Source organism: Saccostrea cucullata, unplaced genomic scaffold (assembly GCF_032062105.1).
Source record: "Saccostrea cucullata isolate Sc308-1 unplaced genomic scaffold, CSIRO_AGI_Scuc_v1 ctg773, whole genome shotgun sequence".
Classification (NCBI taxonomy): Eukaryota; Metazoa; Mollusca; class Bivalvia; order Ostreida; family Ostreidae; genus Saccostrea; species Saccostrea cuccullata.
Window position 1 is genome coordinate 133,610 of NW_026928493.1, and position 26,757 is coordinate 160,366.

Genomic DNA, 26,757 nt, shown 5'->3' on the forward strand with positions numbered 1-26,757 from the left:
TTTATATTTATGAATGTCTTAGAAAAAGAAGTTATTGGACAGTAAAATATGACTGCAACTTTTTTTTGTCGTAAACTTCTCTTGCATTTATTTTGCAATGTACCATATCATCTGTTTATGTCTCCCAGGTGATTCGATACGTAATGGAATATTCTTCGTTTGAACAATTTCTAAAACGAGACAAGTAATTATCAAATAGATTAATAAAACAATGATTTCAACAGTCTATTTTAAAGTCATCATTTTGCAAATTTACTATCGACTTTCTCAGCAAATACAATCTTTAATGTCCGAGAATATTGCTTTTGAAAAGGTATGTGAAAGGATGATGGATAGCAAGTTTAAAGATCAAGATTTCATCTTAGATGGTGTTTCTTTCGTGGTTGATTGGAAAAACAAATTTGTAGATGCAGAGCACATTATTCGATCCTTTCAGCTTTATATCAGCACGCACCAAGAAGGTATTCTCAGTAAATTACTACTATTTGAGTTGGTATTTTAAATCTTTCTTTCGGGGTATTTCTTATTTAAATTAGCAATTACAATCATGTTTTCGCGGTTTTCATAATTCAGGTCATGACATCTGGGAAGGAAGCAAAACATTACAAAATACGCAAACATCATACCGTGTCAGAAGAATTTCACTGATTCCAGGTGTTCAGTACTTCAGTAATGTGATTGCTTATGGATTATATGGGATCCATCATACAGAAGTATCAGATGGATTTATGGTGGACAACGTGAAGCCAACAGCAGGGACAGTTTTTGATGGAATAGGTATGTCAAAAATAGTTCAAGACATCGATTTGTCTACATGAAATATTGTTAAAATGTATGTTTTTAAGCATTCCTTTTATTATCAAAAGTTATGCAATCTATTAGATATCTAAAGAAATATAATAAAAGAGCATATGAATGTTTTATTTAAATGGAAAACAATTCCATTGTTGATGCTAATATATAATTAAAATTACCAACATACTAGTATCTGCCCCCCTCCCTTTCAAAGGAAAGTGAAACTTTACTATACAAAAATATTTTTAAATTAGTAATTTTGTTGTTTGAAAAACCGACATACATGTATAAAAATGTTAACTGTTTACCGCTTTTTACTAGGATTACATGATCTTCAATATCAAAATATGTCAAATATTGTCGGCGCGAGGTGGCATGGTTTTGGGGACACTGGATCTGGAATCGTTCAGTATTACTGGTGTGTTGGCATTTCTCCTGCTATCAGCAATGAACTCTCAGAAACGGAATGTAATGTTCTAGAATGGAACAGAGTTGGAATGCACACATACATCTCAAGAACATTATCTCAAAACTTCACAAACGGTGAATATATTTAATGTTTTTACCAATTACATGTATCTACATTTGTGTAACCATTGAAATTGCAGCATTTTCCAAATATTACCTCAAAATATTTCTTTTTCCTGCAGGACAAACCCTATATAACAAGGTTTACGCAATTGATAATGTGAATTCGAAGTCGTCCATTGCTGTTTCAAATGGAGTAGTTATTGACATTACACCTCCACAACCACAATATCTATTTCATGAGGATAAAATTTTAGCGAAAAATCCATCTTTTGAGGTCTCAGAGAAGAACATCTCTATAAACGATATAAATCAAACAAACGTTTGTTCTCTTAATATAGACTATCTTCCGCACAACTGGACTCTGACACCTAGCAGCTGTGGAGTTGTCGTATCTACCAATAAAAATTTAGCAAGGAATGGCAAGTCATTTCTTTATGTAAGAGGGAGCATTACACAAAACATCAGTCACTTAGTATCAGGAGAACTTTACCGCGTTAATTTTTTCAGCAGTCATTTACTTATACACGTATCGAAGATATCAAGTAAAGAGGGATTTATAAATATTGGAAAAACAAAACATGTATTTATGCTCTACAGTAAGGCATATCGACAGGACGAACATGGAAAGTCGAAAAAGAGAGAGATTGTTTCCTGGCACAGACATACCTTTTATTTTGTTGCCCCAGACAATTGGACTGTTTTGGAGATAGGAAGTAATGACAAGACCGGGTTATTTTTGGATGATGTGGCACTACAAAGAGTTGAAAGAAACAATGTAAACAAAACAGAGGACTTGCATGTCAATGCTCACGTGGTGTATCTTCATGAATGGGGTTCCATACATGGATCTTGGAGTTTTATTGAAGATATAAGTACTATCAAAGAGTACAAATGGGCTATTGGTAATCATATTTCAGTTGATATGTCAAATTATATATGACTCATTTTATTAGGTCTGTGTATAACTAACGGTGAAGTATATTCTCTTTTCTGAAACCATATATAAAAGAATTTTTATAGTCGTACTTTGCCTGTGAAATAAATGTCATTTGTTATTTCAGGTTATACAAAAGGCGGAACTCAACTACAAGGCTTTAAAAGTGTTGGAATCAGCAACTTTGCATACAATACAAACGTAACTCTTGTTCATAAAACATACATACATGTAACAGCCGTGGCTTTCAATACTGCAGGACTGCAAGGAATTTCTTACTCAAAGCCAGTTATTGTTGATTTAACTCCGCCAGTTATCAGGAGCGTTAATGATGGCAGATTGTTGAGTATGGTATTTTTTATTTGCACATGCTGATGCCTATTCAATTAAATTACCAATATACCCATGTTTCCTTTGAGTGTTTTGTTTCTTTTTCAGATGTGGACGAAGATGCATGGACAGACAATGAGGTAGCTGTGAACTTTGAAGTCGAGGATGAGGAATCTGGAGTCGATTTTTGTGAATGGGCAATAGGTAAGACACTTAAAATGAAAGTATAAAAATCATACCACTAAATGAATGCACGAAAAGTAAAGAATAACAATTTTTATCTGAAAATGCTCAAAATTGTTGCAGGATTCCAACCACAAGGCATCGAGTTGCAAAGCTTTGTTCATATATCAGAATCTTTGAGGACAACCTTTACAGACTTTCCTTACTCTAAACTAGCGAACAGAACCTTATTTTCTACAATTCGTTGCCACAACCGTGCTGGACTAACAAGTTCCAGGTCCACTAATGGAGTGAAGATTTCTATTCGTCATCCTTCAATTCGACATGCTGAAATCAATATTATTCCGCTATCTAATACAGAGTATCCAGCCACAAACCACTACCAGAGTGTTACAAACAATATCAGGATTCAGTGGAGCGGATTCGAGGATTATGTTGGCTTGGAACAATACAAGGTGTATAAAATAAAGTCTACAGCAAGGCTGTAACATATGTACTGTTTCTTGTTAAAGATTCTAAGCAGGAAAAAATGTCTTGCTTTTTGCAGCAGTTGTAATGATTTCGCAAAGAACTTTACTCTGTCTCATCACAAGAAATTAAAAAAAAAAATCTTTAATTAATTACAGATTACCTGTTCCAGTGGCAAAAGTACAATAGAAGAAAAGATGTCGTTCCCGAATGGGCAAGATATTTTAAGCATGAACATTATCAACATGAATATGTCAGAGGGTTTTAAGAATATTTCAGTCCAAGCTATAAACAAAGTTCTTCTTAAAAGTAGCAATGTCCAGTCTAACTTGACCGTTGCAATTGGCAAACCAAAGAAAGGTAGGAGGGCATCATCGGAATGTTTTTCAGTTGTGATAAGCTTAATTGCTTCATCACTTTTTGACATCATTTCTTTACGTATTTATTTCTTTTCTTTTGCTGCAGGAAATAAGGAAATGATAGTTAACTGGCATTCTGGGAAAAATGAATTCACAGTTTTCTGGGGAGGGATTTTCTCCTCTGCTTACCCTCTGTATTATGAAGTGTCAGCTGGAACAGTGGAGGGAGGAAGCGACATTCTACAGTGGCTGGAGACCACATCCACCAATGTCACATTTGGCCTCCCTTTGTCGGTCACAAACTGGGAGGGTCTTCACGCCCACATTTTTGTTAGGGCCATTAGCGTGGGAGGAGAATTTAATAACATTAAAGGGTTTATTAGGCTTCCAAAATAAGTCACATGAATAATATATATGGGATTTTAAATAGAGTAATAAAAGTGGATAACTATCGCCAAAATACCTTTATAAATGATCATGTTTTTTTTTCATAAATATCACATATCATCTTTACATACAAATTTTCTAGGAATTAAAATGAATCTCTATCATTTTTCTAGCAATGTAAGCCTTATTTTCCCCATTTTATTTCTATTTCTAATTTTAAAAGTATGCTTGGATGCTAGGATGTTATTGTTTTACTGTTTATCATCTTTTTGTCATTGTTTGATTATAATAATATTACAAGTTACTAAGTAAATTGAAGAGTTTTAGAACAATTTAGAGAACAATTTATGATTACTTACTAGATATCGTTGTTTATTCTCTGTATCAGGATATGTTTTGCACAACAAATATTAAATCTTCTCTAGTGCAGATGAAATGACTATCAAATTTGTAAATAGTATGAATTAATCAAAATTTAGTATTAATAAATGTATTTAAGTCATTACATTTAGTTATCTTGTTATCATGTATTGCATGTAACTGTGGCACTGACCGTAAAGGGGCTTGGACACAGATTTGAAGTTGATATTTCTCCATGTTTTAGCTCACCTGAGCCGAAGGCTCAAGTGAGCTTTTCTGATCACATTTTGTCCGTCGTCCGTCTGTCAACTTTTCAACTTCTCAAGAACCACTGGGCCAATTTTAGCCAAACTTGGTACAAAGCATCCTTGGGTAATGGGGAGTTGAAATTGTTAAAATAAAGAGCCATGTCCCCGGGGTAGGGCGGGGCCACAATAGGGAATCCAAGTTTTACATAGAAATACATAGGAAAAATCTTTAACAATCTTTTTCTCAAGAACCATTGGGTCAGAAAAGCTTAAACTTATGTTGAAGCATCCTAGGGTAGTGTAGATTCTAAATTGTTCAAATCATGACCCCCGGGGGTAGGGCGGGGCCACAATACGGAATCCAAGTTTTACCTAAAAACATATAGGAAAAATCTTTAAAAATCTTCTCAAGAACCATTGGGTCAGAAAAGCTTAAACTTATTTGGAAGCATCCTGGGATAGTGTAGATTCTAAATTGTTTAAATCATGACCCCCGGGGGTAGGGCGGGGTCACAATAGGGAATCCAAGTTTCAATTATATAGAAATATATAGGAAAATATCTTCTCCTTAAGAAGCAGTGGGCCAGAAAAGCTGAAACTTAGGCGGAAGCATCCTGGGGGAGTGTAGATTTTAAATTATTAAAATCAAGATGGGGTGGTGGTGGGGGGATAGGGGGCCACACTAGATAGAAGAAGAGGGGGAATTTGGTAAAGAAATGCATCACTAAAGTTACTCAGGTGAGCGATGTGGCCCATGGGCCTCTTGTTGATATAACATTTCCTTCTGTTGACGTCAAAACATTAAATTTTGTTGATAGACGTTGAATTTAATTATACGGACGTCTGAGAAAAAATTGAATTGAAGTTCTATTTTTTGAAATTCATTTTTAATCCACGGAGCTATTTTCATATACACATTTTTATTGAGAAAAAAATTAAATTGCCAAATACATGTAATTTTAAATATTAAATGTATTTATTATATGATTGAATTCAGTGTAATTCCTTGGAAAAAATTATACATTATATTTATTCTAGGGATGTCAAAATTTTCAATAATTGATATTCGAATATTCGATAGGAGTATTCGAATATTCGATAAAATAAATACATTTTGCATTATAAAATATATATCTTCACTCTCCTGTCAAGCAGCATAGGTTTTATGCCATTATTTTAGAATAAAAACTCGTGTAGAGTTCGAAAAATGCACTCCAATAATATATATATATATTTTTAATTTATTCAGTAGTATACATCCTAAATGTTATGACTGATTTTTGAAAATTCAAAAGATTCTTTAATATATTCCAGATTTATTGATTGTCTTACTAAAGTCTTCACTGATAACTCCTACAAATTTATACCAAGCAGAACAATTATCTAACGGTGAAATATTAAAAGCAATTTAATTACTTTTTGCCAATTCTAATATCCTGATAATGATTTTAATGATATTTACATAAACAAGAAGTCCGTGTGTTTACTGTAACACTGGTTCCTTACAACAATACAAGCTGATTGTTAGTACTGGAAACTATTATACTACTAATTAGGTGAACAAATAAATAAATTACTCTAATATATACACTCTTCACGCCTGTAAGGCAATCCAAGAGGAGTGTTTTTAATATTGTACAAACTTGATTCAATTTCTATTAAAACTTGCTAGGTTTTTCTTTCTTTTTAATGCTTGCATATTTAAAAACAAATATTCGAATCACGAATTTATATTCGAATATCAACTCATCGAATGAATATTCGAATATTCGAATATTCGTTGACATCCCTAATATTTTCTTCTTCTTTTTCCAATACAGTACTAATCAGGAATTCTGATATTTCGACCTGGCGCATGGTGGTGCTAGGAAAACAAGGTGAATTAAAAAAAATAACTATTTACAGTGCAATAAAATAAATTGGTTGGTTCATGGTCGGATGATGTTGCTGGATGGCTTCGGTTTACAGCTATCTAGGGAGGTGGTTGTAACCAAGGATGTTGGTAGAAAGTTCCTCACTAGAATACCATCCGGGAAAAATTACCACGGTACACTGAGGTTCTGGCATAAGGAACCAGGAACATCACGCTGTTTCCCCAGGTTGTAGTTGCTGGAAGTAGGACTGTATACACTGTATATAGATCCAATGTAGTCTCGACTGTCTCAAACTTGATTAGAAACTGCAGCGTTATGATTTTACATATTTTAGTGTTTGACACTAAAATATAAAACCATAACGCTATCTGCAGCTAAAACTGGATGAACCTTGTCATTCTTGTCTTGCTGTCCAGAAAGAAAAAAATTCTCCAATATTACGTGTACGAGTTCCATAGTTTTTTTTTGCAATAACCTGCATAAGTATTCTCTACTTTACAAATTGCCCGTTATGCAGGTTATCCCAGGTTTCCAACTTTCGTCGATGCTCTTGCATCGCCCGCGAGGCGCACTGGTTAGAGCGTCTGCTCTAGAGTCGCGTGCCTATTTAATGATACCCCCCCCCCCCCCTCGGATTCAATGCGTATGTAATATAGAGTTCTTTTCTTATTATTGGTTAATCCCCCCTCCCCACTTTCAACAGGCAAATAATCAAAGAAGGGTAAGCAGTATATTGCGTTTGAAAAAAATGATAGAGAAAGAAATTCAATCATTAAATCCCCCCCCCCCCACATACACACACACACGAAATAGGATTTTCGGGTTTGGAAAATTTCAATTCTTCCTTCTTTATTTTATTTTATTTTATTTATTTATTTTTTTTTTTTTTGCGTGCCTTTTTTTCAGCTTCGAATTTTTTTTTTAGTCTTTCAATTAGCGCTCCTCCCCCCATTTTGCTTCCGACGCCAATATATTAGGATTGGTACTCGTTATAAACTTTTATTTTGCATTGTATTATATAACTATAATATTGATTAATTTTATTATAAATAATTATTTCATGAATCAATATATTCAGATATAAACCGAACATGTCTGATTACGTAAGAAGAGAATGAAATGGAAAACCCCCCAGATAAAACAGTATATTGACTGCGGGCTAAAAAAAGGGGGTCGGCTTCTTACACCATCCCCCCCCCCCCAAATATAAATCATAATTATCCTCTTGCTGTGGAACTTGTTCATTGGCCTGTAACCCTACTCTTTGTTTTGCGGGGTTGCAGTACAGTCAAGTATCATCCTTTCGTAGTATTTGTTTGTGTCCCCCCCCCCTTTTTTTTTATAGGAAATATGATTTATTAAGTTTTGATATGTTACCACTTATTTGTTTGTTACACAGGTACTTGTGGACAGGAACCCCCCCTCCCCCCATATATACACCCCTGGTCAAAATATTTTTTTTCTCTTTTTTTTTTGTCATGAATTATGTTCCTAGTACTTATTTACAACGTATTCCATGTGAAAAATTCAGAAAATTACATAGATTTAACTATTTACTGAAAAGTCATACTCTATTATTATAGGATAGAGAAGGTAAGTCACTTCGGTTTGTTAATTCGGACCCCTCTTGAATATCGGGCCTAAAATATCATTATACCTACTACATGTCACCAAAATATGTCATGATATCTTGTTTCGGTAGATATTTTCGTCTTTAATCGTGCCATTAGATTGCCCAGACATTCACCAGTTATCAGAGTATTCAGCGTCAAATGTGAAAAATTTGGAAATATCAAACCAGAAATTAGTGATCCAAAAACGACACCTAGCGGGTAACTTTCGAGTTCCGAGTGTCATAGAATGAAGGGAAAAGTCAGAGGACTACGAAAAAGTTCGGGAAAATTTTGATAAAAGAAGTCGAAATCGATTCATTAGAATTTAAATTTTGCTGCAGGCTTTCGAGATGAATTAGGGTACAATCATTAATATTATTTTTAGAGGATTTATAACTGATACCATAAAGCGTATTAAAAATCGCATGTAGACAATAAATAATATGTAACCCCCACTCTACAATAATTCCGATATCATTAATTTAATAATCTTATACAATGTTAATGATTGTACCCTAATTCATCTCGAAAGCCTGCAGCAAAATCTAATGAATCGATTCCTGTCCACAAGTATCTGTGGTTTGTTAATTTAAAAGATGTTTCTAGGTAAGTTTTCAAACAATTTATCTGGAAACCCCGTCCCTTCCTTTAAGAGTGTTAAATTGACATATTATACCATAATGTTAAGTATAATTTATATCAACGAACCTCATCCAAACCGTATCATAACTTCATCCAAACCGTCGTACACAGTTTTGTAAAAAATGTCATCCAAACATGTTACGTTGTTCTATAGCATGTTAACATCGGAACAGTTTCTTTGCATTAAATTCGTGGATTTATGGCAGAGCTACAGGTTAAATAATTACTTTTAAACACAGGCTGTCTCTTAGTTGTAAAATTACATACTACAGATTCCATTTATTAAGACTAAAACCTTTCGATGAGTCGAAGCGGTTGATTGACTCCGCCATTTTCACTGCATCCAAACATGTCACAACCGGTGTCGCATAATATTTGGTCCGCCTCGTTTAAAGGTCCGGCCGGACCAAATACGATAACATATTTGGTCCGCCTAGCTCTATAAGAAAAGGTCCGCCCTCGGCCTTTTATACAAATTGTATGCCTGTGTTCATTCGATATTAATTGAAAAAACTATTCTTTTAAAATTAATTAAGGATATATAGTCGTATTAATAGCTAGTGTTTTCTCCAAGAAAATGTAGTGAACAATAGGTAAGAAATCGAAATTAATACATTTATAAATAAAGGAATGTTTAGATTTATTGATCGGGTTTCCTGTCGGGAAGATGGGACATGCTTCTTTTGTCGTTTAAATTAATATACTAATGTCAACATTATCATTAAAAAAATATTAAGAATAAATGTACATACATTTACCTTCACCGCCTTGTTTACTGGCAGATTAATCAGTATTGAATGAACAGATAAATGTTCGTCAGTCCAACACGAATTATTTAGTTACACTCTCTTTCCTATAAACATGATAAACTTTTTACTAATCCACTCACAAAAACTGAAGTTCACATCTTACAAAATATATTTCTTTATAGTATTGATAAAAGAAATCTGTCATTCTTTACGTTTAATATTGTTGTAAATAACTGGAGGGTCACTAGCTGTGACAGGGGCTTATGTCACGGTGTACTACCCCTTATTGTAAAAACAACATGCCTACGGATTGGGCAGTTGGGGGTTAGCCTGTAATTGTTTCGTTTGAGAAAACTTAACGTACCGTATCCCCTGTGGGTTTTTTTATATAAGTTAACACTGTTTCTTACATATTCAAAGGTTAATTATTATATCTACTTGATCTCTGCATTTCATTTCCTGAATTTAACATTGTCGACAATTTTTGTTATTATTTCGGAATCCGACAATTTTATTTTCATTTTCGACATTATTTATTTTTTTTCACATTTTCGGATTTTTTTAGGATACCTTTACGGCAATTTAAGTTTAACATTTGATATTGTTTACTTCTAGTAGTAGTTGTAGTAGTAGTAGTAGTAGAAGTCTAATTAATAAGTAAAGGAAACAGTTAAGTGAAACTTCACATTCACAATACATGTACCTACATCTGTTCCAGGGTAAAATTAATTAAGTTTCTTTGACAGCTAAGAGCAAAGTCTTTTATTTGAATAAATTATCTAAAATATTTTACCTTAAGGATTTTTATAACGAATGCATGAATTCTTTTTTCATTTACGAAAAAGTACTGACATGAATTTGACAAATGTCGGAGATGAAAACTTTTAAAATGTAAAAACTTAAAAATGTCGGAAATGAAAAGTTCAGAAAATTCCGGAAATGAAATGCGGCCTACTAAATATTACTTCGGGACAAGGTAAATGTGCATTAATTGGCGAAATCAACCAAATTAAGTCGATAAATTGCTGGATTTATAAATGCCTTTATTTTTCATATTTGATATACATGTCGCTCATATAAAATCTCTGTGCACTACATTTATAATATATTTATACTTATGTCTCTCGGTTTCAATAAAAAAATCCGAACATTTTATACCTCCCCCCTCCTAATTTTTTTTTTGGGGGGGGGGGGGGTTGTAATGGAGTGTAGTAAAATCACGCAGATACCTGTCAAAAAAGTTTAAAGTTTTAAAATATACCGATACCGAAAAAATAAACAAAGTTAGCAAATTTTTCATATCAAATCATTAATTGATCAATCATTAATTAATATCTAAACCATATACGATTCAACAATTTTTTACGCTGAAATTCATAAAATATAAAGAACAAAACCATACAATGTGGTAGGGGTCAGCCGACTTTTGTGATCTTCTATTAATAGTAAATCGAGAACGGTCATTCATTTCAAAGTTTTTGTTTACTGTGAGCCTAACATTGTACAAACTTGTGTGAATGGCAAAACACGTATAATACACTTATAAAGCTTGTGTGAAAGTAGGAAATTTGCACACTATTAGGCTGCTATTTAAAATATTAATTAAGGAAGTTATAAACACTGCACACTAAAAAAAATTCTAATTTCTAGTTTTCAAGTTACGAAAATAAACCCCGTCCAAAAATTTTCCTTTCTAACATAAAAATATTTAAAATACAGAGGGCGGGCCTTTCCTGATAACTGTGTTTTAAGGTCCGCCCTGTCTATTTTTCTAGTTTTCAAGCTACAAAATAAACCATGTCCAAAAATTTCTCTTTATGACATGAATATATCTGAAATACAGAGGGTGGACCTTTTCTGATAACTGCGTTTTAAGGTCCGCCCTGTCTCTTTCCCCAGTTTTTTTAAGCTACGAAAATAAACCCTTTCCAAAAATTTCCCTCTATAACATAAAAAATATCTGAAATACAGAGGGCGGACCTTTCCTGATAACTGCGTTTTAAGGTCCGCCCTGTCTATTTTTCTAGTTTTCAAGCTACAAAAATAATCCCTGTCCAAAAATTTCTCTTTATGACATGAATATATCTGAAATACAGAGGGCGGACCTTTTCTGGTAACTGCGTTTTAAGGTCCGCCCTGTCTCTTTCCCTTGTTTTTTCAGCTACGAAAATAAACCCTGTCCAAAAATTTCCCTTTATAACATAAAAATATCTGAAATACAGAGGGCGGACCTTTTCTGATAACTGCGTTTTAAGGTCCGCCCTGTCTATTTTTCTAGTTTTCAAGCTATGAAAATAAACCCTGTCCAAAAATTTCTCTTTATGACATGAATATATCTGAAATACAGAGGGCGGACCTTTTCTGATAACTGCGCTTTAAGGTCCGCCCTGTCTATTTTTCTAGTTTTCTAGCTACAAAAATAAACCCTGTCCAAAAATTTCTCTTTATAACATAAAGATATATGAAATACAGAGGGCGGACCTTTTCTGATAACTGCGTTTTAAGGTCCGCCCTGTCTATTTTTCTAGTTTTCAAGCTATGAAAATAAACCCTGTCCAAAATTTTCTCTTTATGACATGAATATATCTGAATACAGAGGGCGGACCTTTTCTGGTAACTGCGTTTTAAGGTCCGCCCTGTCTCTTTCTCTAGTTTTTTAAGCTACGAAAATAAACCCTGTCCAAAAAAGATCCCTTTATAACATAAAGATATATGAAATACAGAGGGCGGACCTTTTCTGATAACTGCGTTTTAAGGTCCGCCCTGTCTCTTTCCCTAGTTTTTCAAGCTACGAAAATAAACCCTTTCCAAAAATTTCCCTTTAAAACATAAAAATATCTGAAATACAAAGGGCGGACCTTTTCTGATAACTGCGTTTTATGGTCCGCCCTGTCTATTTTTTTAAGCTATGAAAATAAACCCTGTCCAAAAATTTCTCTTTATGACTTGAATATATCTGAAATACAGAGGGCGGACCTTTTCTGGTAACTGCGTTTTAAGGTCCGCCCTGTCTCTTTCCCTAGTTTTTTAAGCTACGAAAATAAACCCTTTCCAAAAATTTCTCTTTATAACATAAAGATATCTGAAATACAGAGGGCGGACCTTTTCTGATAACTGCGTTTTAAGGTCCACCCCAGTGTCTACTTTTTTTATATATAGTTTTCAAGCTACGAAAATAACCCCTGTCCAAAAATTTCTCTTTATGACATGAATATATCTGAAATACAGAGGGCGGACCTTTTCTGATAACTGCGTTTTAAGGTCCGCCCTGTCTCTTTCTAGAGTTTTTTAAGCTACGAAAATAAACCCTGTCCAAAAAAAATCCCTTGATGACATAAAGGTATATGAAATACAGAGGGCGGACCTTTTCTGATAACTGCGTTTTAAGTTCCGCCCTGTCCCTTTCTCTAGTTTTTTAAGGTACGAAAATAAACCCTGTCAAAAAATTTCCCTCTATAACATAAAGATATCTGAAATACAGAGGGCGGACCTTTTCTGATAACTGCGTTTTAAGGTCCGCCCTCTCCCTTTCTCTAGTTTTTAAGCTACGAAAATAAACCCTGTCCAAAAATTTCTCTTTATGACATGAATATATCTGAAATACAGAGGGCGGACCTTTTCTGATAACTGCGTTTTAAGGTCCGCCCTGTCTCTTTCTCTAGTTTTTTAAGCTACGAAAATAAACCCTGTCCAAAAATTTCCCTTTATAACATACAGATATCTGAAATACAGAGGACGGACCTTATATATTATGCTGCGCTTTAAGGTCCGTTATGTCACTTTCTCTGATTCTTATGCTATACGAAAATAAACCGCGTATGAAATATCCTTTGCAATGAGCAGAGACCACCTTTAACCAAATTTATGTAAATGTAATGAAGAACAGTCATATCCAAATAAAATTATTCAAAAGTTGTTTTCTGGTTAAGGGTGGTCTTTGGCAACAATTTGTCATCGTTAGGTGGATACCTCAATATTTAATATATATATTCCATACAAACTGGATAATTTTTATATTTATCATATGAGGGAACTATTAACATTGGCATATCATTATTGTGTGATTTGGTTTTATGCATGTATAAACTAAGATTGTATGACAAAATTTAGGTTAAGCAATGTAATTAAAAAATCACTAGTAGTGTAGGCGAAAATGCCTATCAAATGCGCTATGGCTATTTCTGGGTACTGTTGCGGGGTGGGGTGAGGTTGGATGGAGGGGGGGGGGGTCTGCAGAGATTCAAAATTTTAAAAAATACTTGATACACAACATATGAAGAGGGTCAAGTGATGTAATGCTGGATCCAACTGTAAACACATGTGTGCTTTTTTTTTCTTCTAATTTTGATTGATTGATTGATTGTATATTGTTTAACGTCCCGCTCGAGAATTTTTCACTCATATGGAGACGCCACCATTTGCCGGTGGAGGGCTACAAATTTTGTCCTTGGCTCGGCACTTAGGGCCATTGAGCAGGGAGGGATCTTTTTCGTGCCCACACCTATTGTGACACGGGACCTCGGTTTATACGGTCTCATCCGAAGGACCGGTCTCCACGTCCCGCAGTGGGATTCGAACCCGCGACGTAAGGATTGACTCCTTACTTCGCGACTCTAGAGCTCTATTTTTGAGTATATATGGACGAGAACTTATAAAAAAAACTTTCCCCTCAGGCTTATCCTTTTCATACAGTCGTAAGGTAAATAATTATAAACAACTTTTCGCAAAAGGCTCCATGTCGGTTATAATAGAAAATAATTTACAGTTCGGTTACTGAAAAGATTTCAAAATTTAATCGCTCTTGCAATACAAGATTATCCCGCATTCTGCAACGTCATAATAAAAAGTGTAATTGTTAGTGTAAAGTTTCCATTTTTCTTTCCGCAAAATAAATATTTACATGTATTATGCTTTTCGATATGACGAGGATGAGGGATACATGTATAAGAATAAATTAGATCCAAGCCAATAAACTAAAAGTATAATTCTGGGGCCCGTTTAAAAAAAAAACAAAAAAAATTAGACCTTTCAATCTGCTCATAACTTTTTATTGTACGTTGATTTGATAATAGTTTTAATCTTTTAAAAAAGAATTCAACAAGATATTTTCATGCCAGCTACTTCAAAAAGAATCATTAATTTCATAAAATTATACAATCAGCTTAAGTTTTTGGTCTGAGTGGTAAGTTCTTTTGTAAAACAATCCATTGATGTATATGTTTTCCAAATAGAGTGAGCTGCTTTAGTCTTTAACTGAACATTACAATCATGTATTTTGTTTCTGCAGTAATTGTAAATAGAGATCGAATTCAATATGAGGTTATATTTTACACTTTCCACAAATAAAGGACCAAAATATGATTATAAACAGAAAACAAAAGGTGATTGTGAAGACTACCGGAAACCAGAGAATTACATTTACTCTTTATCGATCTTTCACTTAGTATTAAACTCCACACTTGGGATAAGGAATTTCTTTAAATCATATAAGGCGTTTTTTTTTTTAAGTTAAGACTAACAATATTAAAAAAAAAAAAAGATCTTTCTTTTATATACAGAAAGAACCGCTGCATTTCATTTCCGGACATTTCTTTATTTTATTTCCGACAATTACTCTTTTTTCCCGACGTTTATTTCTTTTCATTTCCGGAATTTTTGCTAGGTACCTCTCCGGCAATTTAAGGTTTACCAGGTACATGTACGTAGAAAAGGAATTTTGAAAAAAAATCTCTTATACACAACATTTTTAATATAAAAATTCTGTATATACATCTTTAATATAAAAATTATGTATATACATCTGTACATGAAGCACTAAGTCTAGTTAACAGAGTTTAAATAATGAGCATACAATTTTTTCATCACATTTAATGTTCACTAAATTAAATGTCCAAGACTGCGCCGAACTTATGTCCAAGACATTTGATTTGCTAAACAGTCTATAATTCTTTAAAAAATTTCATTACCGAAATTTAAATCAATTGCGTTTCACGTATAGATATCAGAGATTTAAAACAATGACAGATTCTTATCGACTCGGCATTTAAATATCAGACACAGTTTTAATTCAATTCGTTTGAATTTAACTAATAGAAACGTGGGGATATTTAGGTTCAATATTGGTGAAAATTTTAATTTAAACATAAACACCAAATCTCATGTAAAACTACGCTTAATCTAGTATTTTTAATTTTTAGCTCTGATTATGATACGCCATATTTAGCTTAAAATATTCAAATAAAGGCTTTAAGTCTATATGATTATAATTTATTTATTATAAATGTAACAGTTTTGAAGTATACGCATGAATATTTTGTTCCTTAGCATAATTTATAAATAAAAAAATTCAAATCTATTGATATATAAAGCTAACACATGATCATTAGGTTCACCGACCATTCAGTGACAGCGCCATCTGCCGCGGGCTCTACCTGTGGGTACCTGTCAGGTAAATAAATACGTCACACACCATTGTTTTATTAGCTATACACACCGACAGATTTCACACCCTTAATCGTACTAATTTACACAAAGCAAATTCTAAGGAAAAACAAACAATTGCACAATAATTGTGGCATTATTTTTAAGATATAATGGTCCTAAACGGCACTGCTCAAAGTACACTAAACGAGTAGATTCTTGTCTAGAAATACATGTAACTATGTTGTATAAAAAATAAAACACAACAGGATAAATCCTTCTTATCATATAGTATAAACTAACTTTCTTTAATTTCATATGTTAAAGTCAAGATTAAATCATTTTGTACCACCCGGACCTTAAAACGTAGGGGGACCTTTCCTTATACGGGCCGGACCTTTTCTTATAAAAGGCGGACCAATTATGTTATCGTATTTGGTCCGGCCGGACCTTTAAACGAGGCGGACCAAATATTATGCGACACCGGCGCGGATACCAGACAGTGATATAGAGCACATTCATCTACAAAGAGGCGGACAGTTGAATGTTTGGATACATACACTGTGGCAGATCATTAATGAAAAGAAGGAACAGAAGTGGTCCAAGGACACTTCCCTGTGGTACTCCAGCTGTACCTGATATTCTTCCTTCTAACAAATCGAACTTATTGGGATCTAATCCCATAATATTTCCATTTCTAATTTTTTTCTCTGTGATAACTGTTTGAAAGTTGGGGGAGTTTATTTCTTGATAATTCTGCCGGAATGTAAATTAGGCAGGTCGATAGGTTAGCAGCTAAGGAGGCCTAATACGCATGCAAATCTCGTGCGCATCTGTCTCTGTGTCTGACGCTAAGGAGGCCAAATATGCATGTGAATCTCGTGCGGTTGCCTTTGTGTTTGACGTCACTGTGCGAGGACTATTGAAATTGGCATGGAAGTCCTCGTGTAATTTAAATCTATTAGTCTACATTTTTAATGTCTAAGTCTACAATTTTATTTCACAATGAAATGGAAATATAAGGAATCACTGTCTAGTTAGGAGAGTATGCCAGGGACATCAACAATAGTGGAAAACATGGATAATTTTAGCATAACGGGCTTCGCCCGTTATGCAAATTATCCCATGTTTCCCACTATTGTTGATGCCCTGGCATACTCTCCTAACTAGACAGTGATTCCTTAAATAGCTCAGCTTGTACAGGAGGCGTTGGTGGGGGACCTGTCGAAAGCTTTCTCAAAAAATCTAGCAATATGACACCTTACCTGCACGTTACCTTCCGGATGAATATCAGGATATTTTTTCTCTACGTTGGTCTTTAAAATAGATTGGAAAATTCCAAATTGATACAAATAGTTTAGGAAAGCTATTTTACTTTTCACTTGCTACTTATTTCCACTCGATTTGGAACTTAGCCCCTGGCCTATTGAACCGCCTAATTTACATTCCGATAGACTTATCAAGAAATAAATTCCGCTAACTATCAAAAAGTTATCACAGAGACATGGAAATATATTGTTATCAACTGACTTTAAAAATTGTGTCTGATATATTTAATGCCGAGTTATTGTTATATTAAAATCGGTTGTTGTTTTCGATCTCGAATATCTATGAAACATGATTGATTTAGAGTAACAAAACAATTAGAAAGTACGTCAACTCATTTAATTAATTTTTAGTTAGTCAGAACTTATCAAAAATACGCCATATATAAACTTTTCAGTGTTTAAATATCTGTAAGTTAGATCTACTCCCATTAGAATCCATATCATTTTTATAAGTGTTGAATTGATAGTATAACTATTATTCTTTTTTTCCTTTAAAAAATTGAAATATAACCTCGGAACTTTGAACTCCTTCTTAAAACAAAAGTGAAACCGGAAGTTTACAATCAAACAGAAAGTAGCGTGTTTTCTGACCTAGTTTAGTTGTAATTTGTTAGTAAGTCAGCATTTTGATGATTTATCTTTATTTGTTTGTGTTTTCTGTATAAGAAGTTTTAAGATGTATATCCGGATTGTGTGGCTAATTTTAAATTAGATTTAGAGAGACATAAATAGCTTATATATCTCTGGTAATGGGGCGACCATTTCATTCTGAAGGGGGAGGGTGATTTTCGGAAATAAATAATATGTTCTCTAAAATGTTGAAAATCTGTCCTCGACAGGCAAGAAAACAGATAATCTGTCCCTGACCAGGTGCTATTAGCCCACCCACCCCTTCCCACGAGTTAGAGCTTTGAACTTTTTTTGGTTGTCAAACTTTTTTCAGTAATAAACATGATAAAGAAAATAAATAGTCTGCTCTTGATCTTATTGGAAATAATCTGTCCTTCACCGACATGAAAAAGAATGATCTGACGCGGACACCCCCCACCCGCAGAATCAAATGGTCTTCCCCTAAATACTTTGCAAATACAAAATAATACACAGCATGTATATCTGTATAAATATATTTTAATCAGTTAAAAGATTAATGCTTTTTTCAGGTAATCCGAGGTACTTTTACAACAGGATGTTTGAGAATGTTATTTTTTTAACATGCCTCTACTTTATTCAAGGACTGCCATATGGCTTGCAAGCAAGATTTCTTCCTGTATATTTTCGTTCACATGGGATGTCATTGACAGACATCAGCTTGTTCAAACTTCTCCTTACACCATGGATGTTGAAAGCCCTATGGGCACCTTTTGTGGACAAGTATGGAAGTAAGAAGTCATGGCTAGCCTGGAGTATGGTGGGTCTGATCTTTACCTGTTTGACAGGTGCCTTTACACCCCCTAAAACAATCGTACCTCTGGCAATTGTGCTGTTCCTTTTTAATCTTTTAACATCGACCCAGGATATTGCGGTGGATGGGATTGCTATTCATGTTTTATCAGAAGCAGAACTTGGATATGGAAATATCGCCCAAGTTGTTGGGTATAAGTTAGGTTCTATATTTGGGGGTGGTGTACTAATTTGGCTTAGTGACTACTTTGAATGGTCTTATTTACTCTTTAGTCTTGCCTTTGTGTATGTGATCTCATTAATGAATGTTGCCGTCCTTGTTCCATCCACTGACAATGACAAAAAAAATCCAAAGGATAAAACAGCCAATAAAAAGGAGACCTTAGATGAGAAGCCTGAAAAGTCATGGTTTATACAGCATTTTATAGAAATTTTCCAGTCACCAGGAACATGGTGGATGATTGGCTTTGTTCTAGTTTATAAACTAGGTAAACATCTTATCTGATAGAATTAAAGTTTATTTACAAAGGACAATTTACCCCCCCCCCCCCTTTAAAAGCCAGTAGTGTAGATTCAGCATCAATTACATAAGAACTTTTTATATGCATTTTGAACAAAAATTCATCCAAAATTATCTTCTTTCCTTGAATAAAAACAAGCAAAGTTGCAATGCCTTACTGTATATTTGTAATATAATATTATTGCACATTACATTGACTTCAGGAGAACAAGGGGCCTTAAGCATGCTGCCATTATTTCTGCTAGACAAGGGTATAGCGGCCTCTTCTGTTGGATTTTGGACTGGTGTGGTGGGACAGGTGCTCTCTATACTGGGTTCCATTGTTGGGGGAGGCATTGTGTCTACCAGCAGGTAAAACATTTACTGCTACATCTAGTTTGATTAAAGACTTGTACATGGAAATCGCAAGTTTGATTCAAGTTCATTCAACCAAAACACTTGAGTTACAATGTAAGAAATTCAGTTTGTGTCTCTTCCAAAGGAACAGTATATTTAGAAAAAAATATGAAGTTGGAGTGAAAGACAAATTTAACACCATTCGTAATAATGGATGAAAAAATTCTCTTTCAGAATGACTGCATTAGTTCTGCATGATATATGTGCATTCAGACTTATCCCAATGTTATTTACAACTTTGGTTATATTTTCCTGGGTAGACAAGAGTCAGGTCTGTTTTGGTATGTATAAACATATTTGATTGTTTTAATTGACCATTACAAGTCTACTGTATCTTCTTACTTTGTACAGTTGTATTATAATACACATCTTTTTTTTTTTAGTTCTTGCCATTATTTCTATGTGCCTGATGTTGTTAACCAGTGGAATTGTGACCACCGCCACTTTTACTCTGATGATGCAGTGCTCCAAGAAGGCACCTGATTATGTACAGGCCAGCCATTACACAACATTGGCTACTTTGGAGGTGCTAGGGAAGCTGGCGTTTTCCGTGGTTCTAGGATCTATCACTGATGCTATAGGATATGAATATGTGTTTATAATGTTTCTCGTGTTATCAGTCATGGCCATCCTGTTTATTCAACAGTGTCCAGAAGAACTGATTAAAAGTGAAGTAGAATTGACCGTAAAGAAAAATGAATGATTTCATAATTTATTTTGAATGTGTGTGTATGCTTGTTGTGATCATGACAGTTAGTGAAAAAAAATTTTAAATTCCTTGATCTCAAATACTGTATACAGGGTTATTTTCGCCCTGCTTTATTTTTACCCTTTCACACTAGCAAACACTTTTGCTCCATTTTAAATATGCCAAGTCACAGTTTTGTTTAAGAAATTATACTGTATTCTTTGAATCCACCCCTTCTAAATTCGCCCAAGGTTAGGGCGAAAGGGACCAAAATAAAATGGGCGAAAACTTCCCTGTATACAGTAATATACCTTTTTGAAGTTAAGCAATTTTATATGCCAAAAAGCATTAATACCGATAACCCAAAACGAAGGACACAACATCTTTTACATACATGTACGTGTATATTATTGTGTGATTTATATTTAAAATAAAGCAAAGACAGAGCATTGAAAATTACCCTTTCTTTTTATTTGTAATGCATTTCCATACATACTACCATTCCTAAGCACTGCACATTTATAAATTATTGAAATACCTGTATTAAACATTTAAGCAGTCATGGATACAATATTAGTATAACAAACTGCATTGTGATTTACTTGGTATACATATAATGCCAAAAAATTTTATCACAAAGAACAGTCTTGCAATAACATAGTAAATCACAGAGGTTGTAAAATAATTTTTTAACCTGTCTTTTGAACATACAGTTTATAACTTATTACGACAGGTTATCTTATTTATTGTGGTAAACACACAGATCAAGCATCCCCGTCATCTCCCTCATCCTCCCCCTCAAAATCTGGATCATTTGTATTGTCTTGTATTCTTACAACTCCTGAAGAATACGCAAAGGCCATCATTGCTGACAAGGCAAATATTCCTGCCAAAATCATATTGCGAGTTTTGTTTGGAAAGTCCAGTGCATCTTTCTTTAGTGCCTCACTTTTTTCTTGCTCTTTCTTCTTTATCCTCTCCATTTCTGAAATTTATTTACATGTATAATTTACATGATATCTGGTAATCAAACTTAATTTTAGCTCACTTAAGATTATAGGTTATGTGAGATATTCTGCTCGGAATTTGTCTATTGTCTGTCTATGTCGACTTCATAAACTTCTCACATTTTCATCCTTTTCCAGAATGGGACACTTTCAGCTGAACTTATTAGAAATTATTGTTGGGTGAAGGGGATTCAAAATATGAGCTAAATATATAACGAGATGTTTTTGAAACACTTATGCTCCCCCCCCCACCTCTGGACATGCAATAAAAATGAATGTAAACTGCAAGTTATATGATTTTTTCCAAGTGCAAGGGGCATAACTCTGTCAAAAATTGCTCCATCATAAACAGAACTTGACATAGATATTCTTTTGATAATAAAGCAATATGCCCTTCCTCCTTTAAAGGGAGCATAAAATTCATGTATACATACAGGTAAAAATATAATCTTTAGTCTCCAGGCAAAATTTTCAGTCTAACTGTAGCCTTATGTTTTTATACTGTATTTGACAATAACGCTACAGATCCTGTAATGCAAAAAAGGTGCAATTTACGGCGCAAGATTTTCTGTTCACAGTTGGGGAGAATTCCTCCATTTTCCAGCTTTGGTGAGTCAACTACATTTAAAAGTCACGTCTCGACCGGGACTCAAACCCAGGGCCTCTGGCGTACCGTGCCAGTGCTCTAACCACTGAGCTACTGAGTCCTGATATCAGAGCTGCCAACATTCTGAAATAAAAAATAGTAAGGTGTCGTCCGGGAACTGCTTAGGCCCCCTGCCGCTGAACATGTTTTGTAAATGGACATGAAATTGGAGCAATTTGAGGAATGTTTCCATTTTGTTCACTTTAAAACATTGACATGAATGCGATCGGCCATCTAAAATCGAAACGATGATACAAAAAGTGTTGTAAGGATTATGAATATTTAATTATAATAGTAGAATCTGTAGACAGCCAGTTATGAAAATTCCGGTATTATAAACTTTGATTGAGAAAAAAAGAAATCGGAAAAATATAAAAAGAAATCGTAAGGCGTATTTTGGATGCTAATTTCGGAAGACTTACGCCAAAATCATAAGGGTTGGCAGCTCTGCAATATATTGACTAACTTTTAAGCACCTGTGAACCCGGTGTCATATTCCCCCTCTTTGTAGGAATTTTTTCCTCGAATTCTATAAGTTAAGGAAATGCATGAAGTATATTCCAAGTGAACAGTGGGTTTTGTGCGTTGGATGCCAAATCAGGTGGTGAAAAGTCAGCCTCAACTGACTTTCACGCACCTGTAAACCCGGTGACACCTGTATATTTTATCCACCTTCTAAACCTTTATAATCATCTCTACAGACAAATAAACTCGTTTTTTTTTTATATTCTCCCAACCAACAAAAAATTCAAAACAAGATAGTTTATTGGTCTGTAGAGATGACTACAAAGGATTAGATGGTGGATAAAGTATACAGATTGGTTCAGGAATGTGTCTGGAATTGGGGAGTGACTTAAAGGTAGTTTATTGACCAATGCTGAAAAGTGAAGAAATTCTCCAGAACTGCACAGAAAATCTTGTGCCATAAATTGCACAATATTTGCATTATGGGATCTGTAGCATTATGGTCAAAGACTTAAATATAAAATCATAATGCTTAATAAAAGTTCTGCAGCTATAAAACCTGATACATGTAATAGTCATTATACAAACCAAACTTGAAACAAAGCAACGTTTCATGTATTTGTGAACTTACCCTCTTGAGACTGTGGAAAGAACCTGGATAATATTCTGTCAGTATGGTTACAGAGGTTTGGACAGTTCTTGATATGTATGACTAGTTGGTTGTTAGTCAGTGGTCCCTTTATAAGAGGAGCAATGTATCCAAATACCATGGCATCTAATGATGTGGGACTGAAAGAAATTGTGTGACTTATGTAATTGAGACTGTGACTGTATGTTCTTATTTCGATAAAATTCTTTATTTTTTGAAGTGAGGGAATAGTTGTACAAGTAAATGTACCCCGGTACATGTATATGAGTCTTATCAATCTTTTCTGAGGGTTCATGACCTTTAAACTGTATGTACTAGGAATTTTAAATAAAAGTAATGTTAATCTAATTTTGTGTATAAAATTGTATTTACATATCTCCAAAGAAAAAGTCTTGTTCTCCCAGTTTGTAGGACAGATGATTTATACATTCTTTAGCTTCTTTATATATCTATAAAATAAAAAATATTTGATTTTGTCACTACTTTAAGTGGCAATCTCTGTGAGCATATCAAAGGATCTGCTTTGTTTAGCAGATTATTTTACACCACTTTTTATTAAAGATGACACAGTGAAATAATTGGAATAAAACGTTCAGAATTAAATATAAATCCTGAGATGACTTGTACCAGTTTGTCAATCTCCTGTTCAGTCAGATCTGGCTTTGTGAGTGGTGTGTACACAGAGTCTGTAGCTGAGGACATCATTTTATGTGGTACATAGAGGCTGAGTGGAAACCCACACATTTTGGCATAGAGTGGTCGAGTGGTCTCTGTGTACGCCTGGGCATCCACCCACCAACTGTGTAACTACATGTAATATACAAATACAGGGGTATCATTCATAGAATAGATTTGTCAGTGTGAAATAATTCCTCTTGCCTACATTCTTGTTTTAATCAACTATTTGAAACTTCCTTGCTAAGGAAGTGAAAGAAAATGAACATACATGTAACAAAAAAAAATGTATGAGAAATTCTGCAGAGAAAAATGAGTGAAACAGACAGAGTGACAGACAGGGGTAGCAACATCTAGAAAGGTGTAACTATAAAAAGAGAAACAAGACTTACAAATGCAGGTTTTAATTTTTCTTCCAGGAAATGAACGAAAGCTTTGTTATCTGCTTGAATCCTCCTGGATAACGATACATCATTTCCACAATTCTGAAAAAATTGTTAAATACATGCACAAATTGTAATTCATAAAGCCAATAAATAGGGCTGGGTATTGACCCGAGATTTCGTATTGCGATATATTGCGATATTCTTAGCTGTATTGCGATATGTATTGCAATATTTTTAAAGTAATTTTAATGGCATTTTCTTACTATATTTACTTTAATTTACATGCAGAATGTACATTATTATGATAAGTAACCAACACACAAAAATAAACTTGTTGATTTCATTAAGTTATGCTCTGAAATGTTCCTACAAAACAACTTCAGTCTTACTGTTTGGCTTAAAAACAAACTTTCATAAGTCCATTTTCATATCTAATGACAAAATTCCTTAACCTAAGCATATTGCCAATATATCGATATTACAAAATCGTATTGCGATATGATATTTTTTGTCATAGTATTGCAATATATTGAAATATCGATATTATTGCCCAGCCCTACCAATAAAAGTGAATCAATCAAGTTCAATTGTTTTTAAAACTTATGTTTAACAAATTCATTTATATTTCAGTTCTATATACAAGTTATTAGCACAATCAATACACTAACATAAACTGTTCCTTTGTATTAATTTTTCTCTCTCGATATGTTAATATCCACAGCTAGTACAATTTCGAGCAGAAATAAAAGTTGAATTAACATTCAATATGCCTCCATTACAGTATTTAAATAGTATACATAATGTTTATTATTGTAAAATATTTAAATACCTGTTCTTTTAAGTAATTGTAAATGCTTATAACATCGGATTTTACTGTGTCTCCATCCTTGAAAACAGGCAACTTACCTGCAAAAAAAAAAGTTATTCAAGTGAAATCCTATGGTAAAGCTGTACGAAAATATCAAACATTTAAAGCAAGGGTAAGGCAGCAATACACCTTCTTTAATCTACCATTTTGTTTCAAATGAAGGGTATAAAACACTTGCACTTTTTTGGGGAGGGGCTGAAACTTGGTGTAAATGCTGCCTACCCTCAGCTTTGTGGAGTCTCAAGGTGAAGCCTGCTCTGGCAATTTCAACAAATGACATGAAAGGCAGGCAGAACAAACAATTTGCTTAAATGATAGCCAATGATCTTAAGTTTTATACCAGATAATGATCTCAATGGATTACTTCTTGGTATAACTTTTACTGGTATTCCTGAAAACTTGCAGTATGCCTGTAAAAATAGAAGAGCAGAAATCAACCATGGTAGATTTGGTATAATCACTACATTTACACTTATGTGTTACTGTTACATTAATTTCTACATAGCTTTATATACCTATCATAAATATGTTTATTTATTATTATTATTGAGAGTCAGATCGGAGGCCATTTTGAAAAGTGGGAATTCAGCGACACCAGCTGGTGTCGCAACTCTGCCTTACCTTCTACAACTTCATTTTGCTGATCTAACTTCTGATACACAAGAAATCAGTAAATGGGTGATTCCTCTACAACTTAATCATCATATAAAGGATGTTATCGCCATTTAAATGACTTTGTCGCTGACAAATGGAGCATCACTTGAATAAAGTCTCCTTCTCGTATGATGCTTCATTTGTCTGTTTCAATGGCAATAGCATTTAAACAGTTGTTGTCGCTGAATTCTCACTTTTCAATATGGCCTCCGCTATAACTCTTTCCTGCACGTCACAATTTAAAATGCAGGGGTTAGAGTAAGAGGAATCTAACATTACCAACTGAGCTAAATGGCCACATGCAATCAACCCCAATTGAAAGCCACACTCCTTGCTATTTACCGGTAAAGGTCTTAACCCAAGGACACAACCCAAGATCTTATATTGCCCCTATCTCGGCTTCACCTGCAAGTCCAAGGGAAGTCAACAGCACAAAATCTCTAACAGGAGAGGAAAAAATGGGACTGATGAGACCATGAGCCAAATACAGACCCCAAGAAAGTCCAGTCAGGTGCTCTACCAACAGAGCTAGCTGGCCAAGGGAGATTGAACCCATATGTCAGAGTATGACTGTCATGGTTGATAATTGTTAATTTTCTCACCTGGGTTTTATTTGTTTTTTTTAAAGATACAACACATTCCTTTTAAATTGGGAAAAATTAGCTACATGCTCACCAAATAGGAGAGAATTATCAGTAAAATAATGATTAAAAATAGGCCTGTGGGCCACATCGTTCATCTGGCACATTATGTTAATAAGCAAACTTGTGAAAGCTTGAATTAAAATAACTTAACACGATCATCAAGTAGCTAATAAAGCTACTTAGGTTTGTCTAGCTGCAAAGTTAAATGCAGTCATTGTACTGCACAGGCACTGAACACCTGTAAAAAACCTTATTATATTTCAAAATACATATTTTTCATAAATAGATGACATCCAATTAAGAAAAACAAAATAATTATTCCATTTTTGGGGTATTACCTTGACAGCTAAACATTTATAATCAATCGAAGGTAAGCCCCAGTCCCCCGACCATATTTCTAATGTTTTTATTTCGTCTGCCATTCTGTGGTGGAGGACATGCGGGTTGACAAAATTTTAGACAATGCAATCCTGAAAATTTCGAGCTAAAGGGGTTTCGATATTTCCAACTATAATTACGCTTGAATGATATGAAAAT

General features: G+C 34.2%; 3 protein-coding genes across 3 annotated transcripts in view; 2 read left to right on the plus strand and 1 right to left on the minus strand.

Annotated features, from left to right (window-relative positions):
- The window catches only part of LOC134277752 (uncharacterized), a 33,344-nt gene extending 29,037 nt beyond the window's left edge, over positions 1-4,307 (plus strand). Inside the window, exons 44-52 of the mRNA XM_062760063.1 lie at positions 314-461; positions 574-777; positions 1,117-1,338; positions 1,446-2,228; positions 2,388-2,606; positions 2,699-2,794; positions 2,897-3,228; positions 3,400-3,601; positions 3,707-4,307. Coding sequence (XP_062616047.1) covers positions 314-461; positions 574-777; positions 1,117-1,338; positions 1,446-2,228; positions 2,388-2,606; positions 2,699-2,794; positions 2,897-3,228; positions 3,400-3,601; positions 3,707-3,996 — 2,496 coding nt within the window. The 3' untranslated portion in view covers positions 3,997-4,307. The remainder of the gene's footprint in view (positions 1-313; positions 462-573; positions 778-1,116; positions 1,339-1,445; positions 2,229-2,387; positions 2,607-2,698; positions 2,795-2,896; positions 3,229-3,399; positions 3,602-3,706) is intronic.
- A 13,463-nt stretch (positions 4,308-17,770) lies between these two features.
- On the plus strand, positions 17,771-20,682 carry LOC134277757 (major facilitator superfamily domain-containing protein 3-like). The gene is made up of 5 exons (XM_062760067.1): positions 17,771-17,834; positions 18,382-19,110; positions 19,346-19,493; positions 19,713-19,819; positions 19,922-20,682. The coding sequence occupies exons 2-5, from the start codon at positions 18,408-18,410 to the stop codon at positions 20,239-20,241; spliced, it is 1,278 nt and encodes a 425-aa protein (XP_062616051.1). The 5' UTR covers positions 17,771-17,834; positions 18,382-18,407; the 3' UTR covers positions 20,242-20,682.
- LOC134277758 (metaxin-1-like) lies at positions 20,676-26,690 on the minus strand. Its single transcript, XM_062760068.1, has 8 exons — positions 26,559-26,690; positions 25,263-25,332; positions 24,884-24,960; positions 24,061-24,153; positions 23,621-23,800; positions 23,366-23,442; positions 22,976-23,133; positions 20,676-21,211 (listed from the first exon to the last, which is right to left on the minus strand). Exons 1-8 carry the CDS (start codon positions 26,640-26,642, stop codon positions 20,991-20,993), a joined length of 960 nt encoding a protein of 319 aa, XP_062616052.1. The 5' UTR covers positions 26,643-26,690; the 3' UTR covers positions 20,676-20,990.
- Between the last annotated feature and the right edge of the window lie 67 nt (positions 26,691-26,757).

Bases quoted from the DNA above. Each gene is read 5' to 3' on its own strand.
- LOC134277758 (XM_062760068.1), bottom strand. From the start codon at position 26,642: ATGGCAGACGAAATAAAAACATTAGAAATATGGTCGGGGGACTGGGGC. The intron at 25,333-26,558 runs GTAATACCCCAA...CTATTTTTACAG, and splicing joins ATAAATGTTTAGCTGTCAAG to GCATACTGCAAGTTTTCAGG. The intron at 24,961-25,262 runs GTATAAAACTTA...TTTTTTTTGCAG, and splicing joins TCCATTGAGATCATTATCTG to GTAAGTTGCCTGTTTTCAAG.
- LOC134277757 (XM_062760067.1), top strand. From the start codon at position 18,408: ATGTTTGAGAATGTTATTTTTTTAACATGCCTCTACTTTATTCAAGGA. The intron at 19,494-19,712 runs GTAAAACATTTA...ATTCTCTTTCAG, and splicing joins GGCATTGTGTCTACCAGCAG to AATGACTGCATTAGTTCTGC. The intron at 19,820-19,921 runs GTATGTATAAAC...TTTTTTTTTTAG, and splicing joins CAAGAGTCAGGTCTGTTTTG to TTCTTGCCATTATTTCTATG.